Source organism: Balaenoptera musculus, chromosome 17 (assembly GCF_009873245.2).
Source record: "Balaenoptera musculus isolate JJ_BM4_2016_0621 chromosome 17, mBalMus1.pri.v3, whole genome shotgun sequence".
Taxonomy (NCBI): Eukaryota; Metazoa; Chordata; class Mammalia; order Artiodactyla; family Balaenopteridae; genus Balaenoptera; species Balaenoptera musculus.
Genome location: NC_045801.1, coordinates 67,822,366 through 67,836,608, shown reverse-complemented (window position 1 = coordinate 67,836,608; position 14,243 = coordinate 67,822,366). Strand labels below are relative to the sequence as shown.

Genomic DNA, 14,243 nt, shown 5'->3' with positions numbered 1-14,243 from the left:
GGATATTGGTTCAAGAGATGATTCCAACACAGCATCCACAGGAAACTTACACAGTGTGCTGGAAGCAGGCCCGTATCGGTACTGTACGCCGTATACCGACTGAAGTGCATTCACAGCTTTATAAGCTGCAGATTCCTGTGAGGTTCAATGGAGAAATTTTATCACTTATATCATTGCATTGAAACCTTTAGAAACACTGACACGTTGTCTGAGCATTACCAGTCATCAATTTGGAGAACACTAGGCACATTGGTGAATAGCTATATTTAATAATAATATTGCTACTCTTTGTCACATGCTGCATTTTTTTTTAAATGTATGTCTGTATTATTTTAAATATTTATTTATTTATTTATTTTTGGCTGTGTTGGGTCTTCGTTTCTGTGCGAGGGCTTTCTCTAGTTGTGGCAAGCGGGGGCCACTCTTCATCGCGGTGCGCGGGCCTCTCACTATCGCGGCCTCTCTTATTGCGGAGCACAGGCTCCAGTCGCGCAGGCTCAGTAGTTGTGGCTCACGGGCCTAGTTGCTCCGCGGCATGTGGGATCCTCCCAGACCAGGGCTCGAACCCGTGTCCCCTGCATTGGCAGGCAGATTCTCAACCACTGCGCCACCAGGGAAGCCCCACATGCTGCATTTTGCAATATGTTTTAGAACACATTATTTCCCTTGATTAATTCTCACAATGAGCCAGTGATCAGTAATATTTCCATATACAGACGAGAAAAGGAAGGCCCAGAGAGGTTCAGTGGTCAGGCTGGGGTTACACAGCAAGGAGTGGCTATGTTGGGATAAATACATCTTCTGAGGCTGATTTAGTGTTCTGTCCTCTTCACTTTAGTTCAGAGACACCCATTTCTATCAATTACAAAATGCTTGACAGGGCAGGGCCCAAGTCAGTCTTGCTCATAGCTACAAATATAGTATTTAGCAATGTGCCTGTATATAACAGATACTTAATCACTATTTCTTGCATGAATGTTGAATAAGCATAGATCTGCAACAGTATCAAGTTAATCTTATTGATCTTTAAGTACATACATCTTTAAGTGGCTAGGTTCAAGGTATTTAAAACCCATTTGGATCAATTCAGAAACGCTTTAATTCAGTAAGAATGACTCCTGTTGCTCTGTGTGTTTATCCCTTGTGGGAATGGAAACACTTTCAGAATGCTTCGTGACTTCTAAGGTTACACAGGCTTCTGGCAGAGCTCAGCCAGGTGCGGCTAAGACTTAGAAATTCTGAGGTGGAACTTCCTACCAATGCCAAAAAGCAGGAAAAATAAACACCTTCAAAATACTAAAAGGCGAATATTCTAAGATGAGCTAGAATGGTACGGACTACCCTTGAAAACATTTTCAAATGGTATAAAAGCACTAGTTTCAGCAAGGAGTTAGAGAAGTATTGTATGACCAGTGAGAGGAAAAGAAGTGTGTTGAAACCAGTATACAACTCTCCCATTTCCAGTTGCCTGTGAATAATTTAATCCATCAGTTGAAGCACTCCGGGCAACGTGGTGCTGTGTGCTGGACCTGGCTTCAGCGGGCTGTCCTCACTCACCTCAGGGATGCAGAAAGCTGCATTTGCAGCAAATGCCACACTGGGTGGCTATTCAGGAACCAGGCTCCAGAACCTGGCAGACATTTATGAATTGATCTCACTGATGACGACATTCTCCTTGCAGGATCCGACAGAAAAGGAATGTGAACACCATAATGAGGTATCTTAATGGAGAATGTGCTAAGATTTTTAACATCTTCTCCAATGGCCTCAGCAATATTCCCATGGCAAGGGCAGAAATTTCTACATTTGCACGATTATTGCATTCTGCTGGTGAGGAGACCTTTGTTCCTCATTATTTCAGATGACTAAACGCAAGAAAAATAATCTACTGAGGAAAAAAAAGATAACCACTCTGCCTATTTTTGCAAAACATATGCATAGTTTTAGCCTTTTGGGCTCACTGGACTTCTGCCACTGAGGCGCAGGTGCATGTTGATAAGAGGTTTAGACATGATCTTTCCACAAAGAGTAGAAGCTTCATAAAATTTTCTAAGAATTATTTTCCAGGATGGCACCTATTTAAAAGAGTTTAAGTGATTCTTCCTTTTGTCCATTCCTTCTTTTTTCCATTTGTCCAGAAGGACCCAGTTCTCCCTTATTGGACCTCAGCTAACTAAGGAGTATATTTTTTATTTAAATATTTTCATATTTAAAGCAACTTAGTGACCGAAATATCTTAGCAGAAACACAGACTCCTACATATTGATGGAATGTTTTTGAACAAGTTGAACAGAACTTAATGGTTTCTGGTTAACATTCAGAGACTTATCTATTTTCTGAGAGTTGTAATCTTCGTTTTAGCGATTTAGCTTATCTGCAACCCGCTAACAGGATTTCTCAATGGGGTCACCACTGACAGTTTGGACTAAATCATTCTTTGCTGTGGAAGGCTGTCCTGTGCAACGTAAGATGTTTCACAGCATCCTTGGCCTCTACCCACTAGATGCCAATAACATCCCCCCCCCCCCCCGCCGTTGTGGCCATCAAAAAATGTCTCCAACATTGTCAATGTCCCTTGGGAGGGAAATTCATCATTGGTTGTGAACCACTGACCCACTCTTTATACCACATCCTGCAATCCAAGACACAAGGAAAATAACTCCTGATGGGAAGATAAATTCAAAATATGGAGAATATTCTCATGTGGTAGTTTTAATATATTGCATATTCTATATAATCTGTTGTGAGAATACAAACAGACGCTGTGTCCAATTTAGAAAAGGCTGAACATCTGCATATAGAAACATTGCGGTACAAGGTGATTAGGTTGCCAGGTCAATAACACCAAGAATGAGAAGCCTATTTGATCCACCGAGGAGCTGAAGAATAGCACTATCAAATATCACTCCCACCTTTACAATATTTCTCAAGAGAGAGAATTTGCTCAAAATTCTTGCATGAAATGCTAAGAACAAAGTTCCTCTTTTGGACAGAATGCAAGCCTTCCCCCAGGCCACCTTCTGACCTCCTCAGGTTCCTCATTCTTCCCGGGTCCTGGCCATCTAGATCAGGAATTCCTGCAACCCCAAGCAACTGGTGCAGGATTTGGAGTCTGAGGTATAGGGACAGAGAGGATGCTTCTTTTTTATAAACGCTTTTAAATTCAAGCATAAAATACATACAGAAGAGTATACAGATTTTAAGTTTATAGTTCATTGAATGATCACAAGTTGTATGCAGTCATCCAGAACCAGCATCCAGCCAAGGAGTAGAAAATCAACAGCGACCCCAAAGCCCGCCTGTGCCCCTTCCCAATCACTCCTCCCTCCCTCTTCCTTGCTTTTAACACTATGTATTAGTTTGGCCTGGTCTTGAACTTTATAGGCCTTCAGATGATACAGGCTCTGAACCAGACTCACTTTACTGAGGAATTAGTCCCTATAGTGGATAGCTCGTTGGGTTTCTGAGATGAGGTGAGGAAGGAACTCTGCTCTTTCACTTTCAGGTAATCTCATGCCTGAAAGGCTGCTCATTCTTAGCGCTAATTTGTCAGATGCATGCCCGGAGACTTAGTAGCATTAAGCAAATAGCGTTTCTAAATTAAAACTTGCTTTTAATTAATGAGTCAGACCATAATTTACAAACAGTTATTTACTCAATAAAGTTAATTACAGCCCTGTATATGTGACCGAAGCTGTAATACTAATCAACTCCATCCTGACATTTTCCAAATAACCTGTGGTAAGAATGTAAATATGTTTGAAATGATTGCATTTGAGAAACAGCATGCACAGTGGTTAAAAGCAACAATGCTAGAGCTAGATTTGGGGTGAATCCTGGCTATGACACTTAGTAGCTCTGTGTTCTTAGTATAATGACTTAACATCTTTAAGTTTCAGTTTCCTCGTCTGTAAAATGGGGATAATAATTGTTACTGCATATGATTATGAAAAATAAATGAGATTATATATATATGAAATGCTTATTAGAACAAACACAGTGTGTTTGCTATAATCACTACTACATAGAACCGTCTTATCATTAGAACAGGATGAAGCCTGACACACACATATCCAGCTTCAAGTACTTACCACACAGCTAAAATTGGGGATTGTTGCATATTTGTAAGAATAGGGATACAGCAACATCTGAGCATATGCATGAAAAGAGAGGTAAGCCCTGATGTGCTTCTTGTGTTTTCGGAGGAAGTTAGCTACAGCTTTCACTTCCGGCTCAGATTCTGGGAAAGGTCCACAGTACGTATCATCACAAGGGTGCATGGAAGCTCCTTCATCTGCAAATTAGAAAAGAAAATGGGGTGAAGGGGTGGGCAGGCAAGAAGCAAGAAACACAAATCGGCGTTGTTAAACTGATTTTTCTTTTATTTCTGTAAACATATGGTATTATTAAGCAGTTCATCTAACTTCTCATTTAAAGAAATCAATACTGAAAAATCCAAGATAGTTCAGGCCTCCATGCATAATGGGAGGGCAGCCTGAATAGGAACTAGGTGCTGCTTGTTTAAGCTTGCATAAACCACTAAAGGGAGGGCTCTATCAGTTGGAGAACTAATTCTACATGATTCCCCCAGAGCAGGAAAGGCCTCCTGCTTATACACTCCATGACACTTGCACTTTCCCACCATAACACTCAACACACTTGTAATTAGTGTCAAAATATACTCATTTAACATGCAACCAATATTTACACTGATCTGGGTGCCTGGGATACACTGGAAGACAACACAGGAAGAAATTCTTGCTCTAACAGAGCCTACATTCAGTCTGGATTCTTTGTTAGACTCTAATGCTCTGTGAAGTCAGGGACTGTGTCTTTCCTGCTGGGCACCTGACAACTAGAACAAGTATGACAAGTGTTCAACAAATATTTGTTGAATAAATGAATGTCAGATCCAAAGGAAAGGCTAGACCTCTGTACAGGTGTCTGGTAAGATACAAATATTGATATATCAAGAACAGGGAGGCAAGACAGAAATAATTCCACCGAACATGCCATACCAATTTCTATTATATTTTTAGATCAGCTATATGCAAACTGGCTTTGTGAAACCCGAGGCCTCTCCAGTTATCTTAGGGGTCAGTTCAGTTAAGAAGTCCTCAAAACTAAATAATTTTCAAATTAAAAATGTATACAGGTCTATGAAAGGGAGGAAGGAAAATAAGATTCACTATGACAATCACACAGTATTAAGTTCCAAGAAATTTTGTAAATAATGACATTTTTCATAGTAATTTGCCATTCTGAGTCCTTACAATCTCTCCCATACCCGTGGAACACTGTAACTCTTTCCATAAACAAATGGAAAATGTTTGGTGAGTCTGTGACATAGTCTAATACTTCTGAAAATGAAAAGACAACTAAGATCAGGCTAATTCTTGAGGATGTTAAATCTTATTTATGCCATAGGAGAGTCTAGATGGGGAACTTACAGCAATTGTGGTTTTCCTCCTTTGAGTCTAATTCTGGAGATGCCTCAAAAGCAAGTGGGATATGGATAGAGCTCAGAACTTAATATAAAAACTGTAGCTGATACTCCTGAAGGAATAGGAAAAATAAAGAGACATTTGAGGAACACTGATGTAAATCACTGGAAAGGAGAGATCACAAATAGAGCAATTCCAGAGGGAGCAGAAGTAATGAGCCAGAGAAACAAGAACTCACAATAATCTTAATAAATATTCTCAAGGGCATATAGGAGGGCACTGGAAACATTAAACAGGGACAAGAAGTTATAAAAAAGAACCAATGAGATATAATGGAAATAAAAAACTTAATTCATGGGTTGAGTGAATACAGTTGATGAGTGAATTGATGAGATGGAGTGGGTTTTGAAATGTTCCCAGAAGGCATTAAGAAGGGACAAAGAATTGGAAAAATGAGAAAAAAAAATTAAAGGGTATGAAAAATAGAATAATTGTCAACATCTGATTAATAGGAGTTCTAAAAGAGAAAAAAATTAAGTTAAATATTTGAAGAACTGCTAACTGAAATTGTGTCACGCTTAAAGAAAGCTTGAATGGGTACCAACACGAGAGATAAAAGAGAAAATAGCAACACTTTGACACAGTAAAGTGAAATTTAGGAACGGGAACCAATTCCAGAGAGAAAGAAGCAGGCCATCTATAAAGGAATGAGAATTAGATTCACATCTGACGTTTTAAATAGCAATACTAGAGTAACATTTTCAAAGTACTTTTTTTTTTTTTTTAAAAGAAAAGTACTTTTGAAAAAAGGAAATGAGTCTAGACTTTTATACCTAGCTTAACTCTTATTGAAATGTGAGAGTGAAATAAAGATGTCATAGTTATTGTGGCATATTTTTATTGGTTAGTTTTTCATTTTCAATTTTTTTTTCACTTAGAGGTTTTAAATTTCACATCACACAAAATTTAAAAGTTTTAAAAGGGTTTTATTTTTAATTCTCATAAGTTTTGCCAGATTGTTTACTAAGTTTGTTACTGTTTACACTCCCACAAGCAATGTAGAAGAGTACCATTTCTCCTCAATACCTACCAACAATACCCTGAAAGTGTATCACCTTTTGATTTTTGCCAGTTTGATGGCAAAATTTAATTTGCCTTCCTACTACAAGTATGTTTGAGCATTGATTCGTAGGTTAACTTTGGATTGGACTCCTCTCTGAATTGCTTAATCATGTCCTTAGCTCATGTTATTCTCTCTTGGGCTCTTTATCTTTTTTCTTACCCATGTATAAAAGAGCTTTGTATAGATGTTTGTCATCTGCATTGCATTTTATTCTCATATTTATAATTTTTCTATTCAATTGTTTATTATAACTTTTATCATTTAAGACATTTTAAATTTTATGTAATTACTATGTCTTTTTCAATGCCTTTGGGTTTCCTCTCTTGGTGAAGAAAGTTTTCCCTATTCTAAAGGATTATAGGTTATTTATAGGTTTTCTTCTAAGAATGTTATCATTTTATTTTTTTCCATCTAAGTCTTTAATCCTTCTGGATTTATTTTTGTACATATGTAATATAGTTATACCTTCAGTTTTTCTACAGTGATAGCCAATTCTATCAGCATCATTTATTAAATATTCTATCATTTCCCCACTGATTTGAAACCTTGGTCATATATTAGAGTCAACTGCATTTGTAGATCTATTCCTGGATTCTCTGTTCTGCTGGTCTATTTGTCTATCTCCATACTGTCACCCTATCAATCTATAGCAGCATTAAGGTATGCTCGATATCAGACAAGTTCCCCTTACTAGTATTCTTTTTTCAGTTTTATTCGTTTTTAGGGTCTATTTACTTTTCCACATAAATTTTATGATCATTTTATCAATTCCCCAAAACAGAAAACAAATGAAAAACCCTGTTGAGATTCTAATTGGAATTGCATTAAACTTAATACTGATTTGGGGAGGATATTATTATACTGAGTCACCCAATCCAAGGACATGTTACACCATTCCATTTGCTCGGATGGCATTTTATATTCTTCATTAATATTTTATAATTTTTTCTTTAGTATGTCTTCTTTATTGTTGTTGCTATTATTATTATTATTATTTTAAACATCTTTATTGGAGTATAATTGCTTTACTATGGTGTGTTAGTTTCTGCTGTATAACAAAGTGAATCAGCTATACATATACATATATCTCCATATCTCCTCCCTCTTGCGTCTCCCTCCCACCCTCCCTATCCCACCCCTCTAGGTGGTCACAAAGCACCAAGCTGATCTCCCTGTGCTATGTGGCTGCTTCCCACTAGCTATCTATTTTACATTTGGTAGTGTATATATGTCCATGCCACTCTCTCACTTCATCCCAGCTTACCTTTCCCACTCCCCGTGTCCTCAAGTCCATTCTCTACATCTGCGTCTTTATTCCTGTCCTGCCCCTAGGTTCTTCAGAACCATTATTTTTTTTTTAGATTCCATATATGTGTGTTAGCATACGGTATTTGTTTTTCTCTTTCTGACTTACTTCACTCTATATGACAGACTCCAGGTCCATCCACCTCACTACAAATAACTCAATTTCATTTCTTTTTATGGCTGAGTAATATTCCATTGTATATATGTGCCACATCTTCTTTATCCATTCATCTGTCGATGGACACTTAGGTTGCTTCCATGTCCTGGCTATTGTAAATAGAGCTGCAGTGAACATTGTGGTACATGACTCTTTTTGAATTATGGTTTTCTCAGGGTATGTGCCCAGTAGTCGGATTGCTGGATCATATGGTAGTTCTCTTTTTAGTTTTTTAAGGCCCCTCCATACTGTTCTCCGTAGTGGCTGTATCAATTTACATTCCCACCAACAGTGCAAGAGGGTCCTCTTTTCTCCACACCCTCTCCAGCATTAATTGTTTGTAGATTTTTTGATGATGGCCATTCTGACTGGTGTGAGGTGATACATCATTGTAGTTTTGATTTGCATTTCTCTAATGATTAGTGATGTTGAGCATCCTTTCATGTGTTTGTTGGCAATCTGTATATCTTCTTTGGAGAAATGTCTATTTAGGTTTTCTGTCCGTTTTTGGATTGGGTTGTTTGTTTTTTTGATACTGAGCTGCATGGGCTGCTTGTATATTTTGGAGATTAATCCTTTGTCAGTTGTTTCATTTGCAAATATTTTCTCCCATTCTGAGAGTTGTCTTTTCATCTTGTTTATGGTTTCCTTTGCTGTGCAAAAGCTTTGAAGTTTCACTAGGTTCCATTTGTTTATTTTTGTTTTTATTTCCATTTCTCTAGGAGGTGTGTCAAAAAGGAACTTGTTGTGATTTATGTCAGAGAGTGTTCTGCCTATGTTTTCTGCTAAGAGTTTTATAGTATCTGGCCTTACATTTAGGCCTTTAATCCATTTTGAGTTTATTTTTGTGTATGGTGTTAGGGAGTGTTCTAATTTCATTCTTTTACATGTAGCTGTCCAGTTTTCCCAGCACCAATTATTGAAGAGGCTGTCTTTTCTCCATTGTATATTCTTGCCTCCTTTATCAAAAATAAGGTGACCACATGTGTATGGCTTTATCTCTGGGCTTTCTGTCCTGTTCCATTGATCTATATTTCTGTTTTTGTGTCAGTACCAAACTGTCTTGATTACTGTAGCTTTGTAGTATAGTCTGAAATCTGGAAGCCTGATTCCTCCAGCTCCATTTTTCTTTCTCAAGATTGCTTTGGCTATTCGGGGTCTTTTGTGTTTCCATACAAATTGTGAAATTTTTTGTTCTAGTTCTGTGAAAGATGCCATTGGTAGTTTGATAGGAATTGCATTGAATCTGTAGATTGCTTTGGGTGGTATAGTCATTTTCACAGTGTTGATTCTTCCAATCTAAGAACATGGTATATCTCTCCATCTGTTTGTATCATCTTTAATTTTTTTCATCAGTGTCTTATAGTTTTCTGCATACAGGTCTTTTGTCTCCTTAGGTAGGTTTAGTCCTAGGTATTTTATTCTTTTTGTTGCAGTGGTAAATGGGAGTGTTTCCTTAATTTCTCTTTCAGATTTTTCATCATTAGTGTATAGGAATGCAAGAGATTTCTGTGCATTAATTTTGTATCCTGCTACTTTACCAAATTCATTGATTAGCTCTAGTAGTTTTCTGGTAGCATCTATGTATAGTATCATGTCATCTGCAAACAGTGACAGCTTTACTTCTTTTCTGATTTGTATTCCTTTTATTTCTTTTTCTTCTCTGATTGCTGTGGCTAAAATTTCCAAATCTGTGTTGAATAATAGCGGTGAGAGTGGGCAACCTTGTCTTGTTCCTGATCTTAGTGGAAATGGTTTCAGTTTTCACCATTGAGTATGATGTTGGCTGTGGGTTAGTCATATATCTAGTCTGATAGCGTTGTGGTCAGAAAAGATACTTGATATGATTTCAATTTTCTTAAATTTACCAAGGGTTGATTTGTGACCCAAGATATGATCTATCCTGGAGAATGTTCCATGAGCACTTGAGAAGAAAGTGTATTCTGTTGTTTTTGGATGGAATGTCCTATAAATATCAATTAAGTCGATCTTGTTTAATGTATCATTTATAGCTTGTGTTTCCTTATTTATTTTCATTTTGGATGATCTGTCCATTGGTGAAAGTGGGGTGTTAAAGTCCTCTACTATGATTTTGTTACTGTCGATTTCCCCTTTTATGGCTGTTAGCATTTGCCTTATGTACTGAGGTGCTCCTATGTTGGGTGCATAAATATTTACAATTGTTATATCTTCATCTTGGATTGATCCCTTGATCATTATGTAGTGTCCTTCTTTGTCTCTTGTAATAGTCTTTAAGATCTATTTTGTCTGATATGAGAATGTCTACTCCAGCTTTCTTTTGTTTTCCATTTGCATGGAATATCTTTTTTTTTTTATTTTAATTAATTAATTAATTAATTTATGGCTGCATTGGGTCTTTGTTGCTGAGTGCGGGCTTTCTCTAGTTGCAGTGAGTGGGGGCTACTCTTCGTTGCGGTGCATGGGCTTCTCATTGCAGTGGCTTCTCTTGTTGCGGAGCATGGGCTCTAGGCACACGGGCTTCAGTAGTTGTGGCACGCAGGCTCAGTAGTTGTGGCTCGTGGGCTCTAGAGCACAGGCTCAGTAGCTGTGGCACACGGGCTTAGTTGTGCAATGGCATGTGGGATCTTCCCAGACCAGGGCTTGAACCCATGTCCCCTGCATTGGCAGGCGGATTCTTAACCACTGCGCCACCAGGGAAGCCCTGCATGGAATATCTTTTTCCATCCCCTCACTTTCAGTCTGTATGTGTCCCTAGGTCTGAAGTGGGTCTCTTGTAGGCAGCATGTATATGGGTCTTGTTTTTGTATCCATTCAGCCAGTCTGTGTCTTCTGGTTGGAGCACTTAATCCATTTACATTTAAGGTAATTATTGATATGTATGTTCCTATTACCATTTTTTAATTGTTTTGGATTTGTTATTGTAGGTCTTTTCCTTCTCTTGTGTTTCCTGCCTAGAGAAATTCCTTTAGCATTTGTTGTAAAGCTGGCTTGGTGGTACTGAATTCTCTTAGCTTTTGTTGGTCTGTAAAGATTTTAATTTCTCTGTTGAATCTGAATGAGATCCTTGCTGGGTAGAGAAATCTTGGTTGTAGGTTTTTCTCTTTCATCACTTTAAATATGTCCTGCCTCTGCATTCTGGCTTGCAGAGTTTCTGCTGAAAGATCAGCTGTTAACCTTATGGGGATGCCCTTGTATGTTATTTTTTGTTTTTCCCTTTCTGCTTTTAATATTTTTTTCTTTGTATTTAATTTTTGATAGTTTGATTAATATTTGTCTTGGTGTGTTTCTCTTTGGACTTATCCTGTGTGGGACTCTCTGTGCTTCTTGGACTTGATTGACTATTTCCTTTCCCATATTAGGGAAGTTTTCAACTATAATCTCCTCAAATTTTGTCAGTCCCTTTCTTTTTCTCTTCTTCTTCTGGGACCCCTATCATTCGAATGTTGTTGTGTTTAATGTCCCAGAGGTGTCTTAGGCTGTCTTCATTTCTTTTCATTCTTTTTTCTTGATTCTGTTACGCAGCAGTGAATTCCACCGTTCTGTCTTCCAGGTCACTTATCCGTTGTTCTGCCTCAGTTATTCTGCTATTGATTCCTTCCAGATAATTTTTAATTTCATTTGTTGTGTTGTTCATCATTGTTTGCTCTTTAGTTCTTCTAGGTCCTTGTTAAACATTTCCTGTATTTTCTCCATTCTATTTCCAAGATTTTGGATCATCTTTACTATCATTACTCCGAATTCTTTTTCAGGTAGACTGCCTATTTCCTCTTCATTTGTTTGGTCTGATGGGTTTTTACCTTGCTCCTTCATCTGCTGTGTGTTTCTCTGTCTTCTCATTTTGCTTAACTTCCTGTGTTTGGGGTCTCCTTTTCACAGGCTGCAGGTTCGTAGTTCCCATTGTTTTTGATGTCTGTCCCCAGTGGGTAAGATTGGTTCAGTGGGTTGTGTAGGCTTCCTGGTGGAGGGGACTGGTGCCTGTGTTCTGGTGGATGAGGCTGGATCTTGTCTTTCTGGTGGGCAGGACTGCATCTGGTGGTGTGTTTTGGGGGCGTCTGTGACCTTATTATGATTTCTGGCAGCCTCTCTGCTGATGGGTGGGGCTGTGTTCCTGTCTTGCTAGGTGTTTGGCATAGGGTGTCCAGCACTGTAGCTTGCTGGTCATTGAGTGGAACTAGGTCTTAGCATTGAGATGGAGATCTCTGGGAGAGCTTTGCTGTTTGATATTACATGGAGCTGGGAGGTCTCTGGTGGACCAATATCCTGAACTCAGCTCTCCCACCTCAGAGGCACAGGCATGACACTGGCCAGAGCAACAAGACCCTGTCAGCCACATGGCTCAGAAGAAAAGGGAGAGAAAAAGAAGGAAAGAAAGAGAAAATAAAATAAAATAAAGTTATTAAAATAAAAAATATTAAAAATAAAAAACAATTAAAAGTAATAAAAAAAATGTACAGACAGAACCCTAGGACAAATGGTAAAAGCAAAGCTATACAGACAAAATCACACAATGACGCATACACATACACACTCATAAAAAGAGAAAAAGGAAAAATATATATATATCTTTTGGGAAGTCTGAGGTCTTCTGCCAGCATTCAGTAGGTGTTCTGTAGTTGTTCCTTATGTAGATGTATTTCTGATGTATTTGTGAGGAGGAAGGTGATCTCCACATCTTACTCCTCTGCCATCTTGAAGGTCCCCCCTGTTGTTGCTATTATTATCATGAATTGGTAACTATTTTTTTTTGTAAGCAATTTTTATTTAAAAATATTTTATAAAATTTTTAAAGGTTACTTTCCATTTACAGTTATTACTAAATATGGCTATATTCCCTATTGTACAGTACATCCCTGAACCTATCTTACACCCAATAGTTTGTACCTCCCACTCCCCCACCTCTTTATTGCCCCTCACCCCTTCTCCACTGGTAACCAGTAGTTTGTTCTCTATATCTGTGAGTCTGCTGCTTTTTTGTTATATTCACTAGTTTTCTGTACTTTTTAGATTCCACATATAAGTGATAGTCATACAGTATTTGTACTTCTCTGACTTATTTCACTTATCACAGTGCCCTCTAAGTCCATCCATGTTGCTGAAAATGGCAGAATTTCATTATTTTTATGGCTGAGTAATATTCCGATGTATACTTATACCACATCTTCTTCATCTATTCATCTGCTGATGGACACTTAGGTTGCTTCCATATCTTGGCAGTTGTAAATAATGCTGCTATGAACATTGGGTGCAGGTCTCTTCAAATAAGTGTTTTTGTTTCTTTTTCGGATATATACCCAGGAGTGGAATTTTTGGGTCATATGGTAGTTCTGTTTTTAGTTTTTTGAGAAACCTCCATAGGTTTTCCACAGTGGCTGGAATTGGTAACTATTTTTCACATGGTCCTCTCAGGGTGTAATGGTAGAAGTAATTTCATGATACCATGAGAGCTCCTCCCATCCTCCCCCTTCTTGTCTTCCACTTCCAACTCCATCAGATTTAACTGGGAATTAGTTGCCCAAACTATCTCTTTAAACTTCATTTTGGAAGCTTATGTGCTATCAGAATAAAAATGTGACCCATTGAGAAAATTTTATATAATATATGATATGTATGTTATTTACATATATAAATAGTTTTCTGATAACTTTATTCTTAAAGATAATATCATATTTGGGATAACGAGTGACAGCTCAGTTGACATTTCCTTAGCAAATCAGACCCTCTTCTAACTAACATTCTAAGTTGCTAAAGATAAATTACTTGTTTTGTTCAAACTGTCAAGAAAGAAGGCATATAATCCTTTAGTATTCTCATTTTCCATTTTTTCTGTAGATTGTAACTATTTCTAAGCCACTCCTGATTTTGTAGAGGCTAGAGACCTACTTGTTTTTCGGCTAACAGTGGGTAAGGATTGCTGTCTTTTATCCTTTATAAGGGAAGAAAAACAAAACTTAATGGTTTTCTTTTTCAAGACTGAGTAGCAGGAGGGATAAATATTTGGTACTGAAAACAGAGCCAGTGCTATTGTTCCTTTTTGGAGTGGGGAGCAATTGGGGCTATAGATGGAGATGCAGGTGGTGAGTGCCTTGTATCCCTGGCTACATAGCCACAGTGAGACACTACTCTTGACCTGAGGCACTTGCCTTGCCCACATCATCCTCACTAGATCTTCTCTGGGTAGAGCTGAGGTTTTTACAACATCCCTTACTCACATAGGTGGTACAGATCTAATATA

At 38.0% G+C, this 14,243-nt stretch overlaps 1 protein-coding gene across 1 annotated transcript in view; it reads right to left on the bottom strand.

Moving 5' to 3' along the window:
* Positions 1-14,243, bottom strand: part of CPA6 (carboxypeptidase A6) — a 267,903-nt gene that overhangs the window by 3,641 nt on the left and 250,019 nt on the right. The window contains exons 9-10 of the mRNA XM_036830635.1: positions 4,092-4,294; positions 51-135 (exon numbers count right to left, since the gene is read on the bottom strand). Of these exons, the coding sequence (XP_036686530.1) occupies positions 51-135; positions 4,092-4,294 (288 nt within the window). The remainder of the gene's footprint in view (positions 1-50; positions 136-4,091; positions 4,295-14,243) is intronic.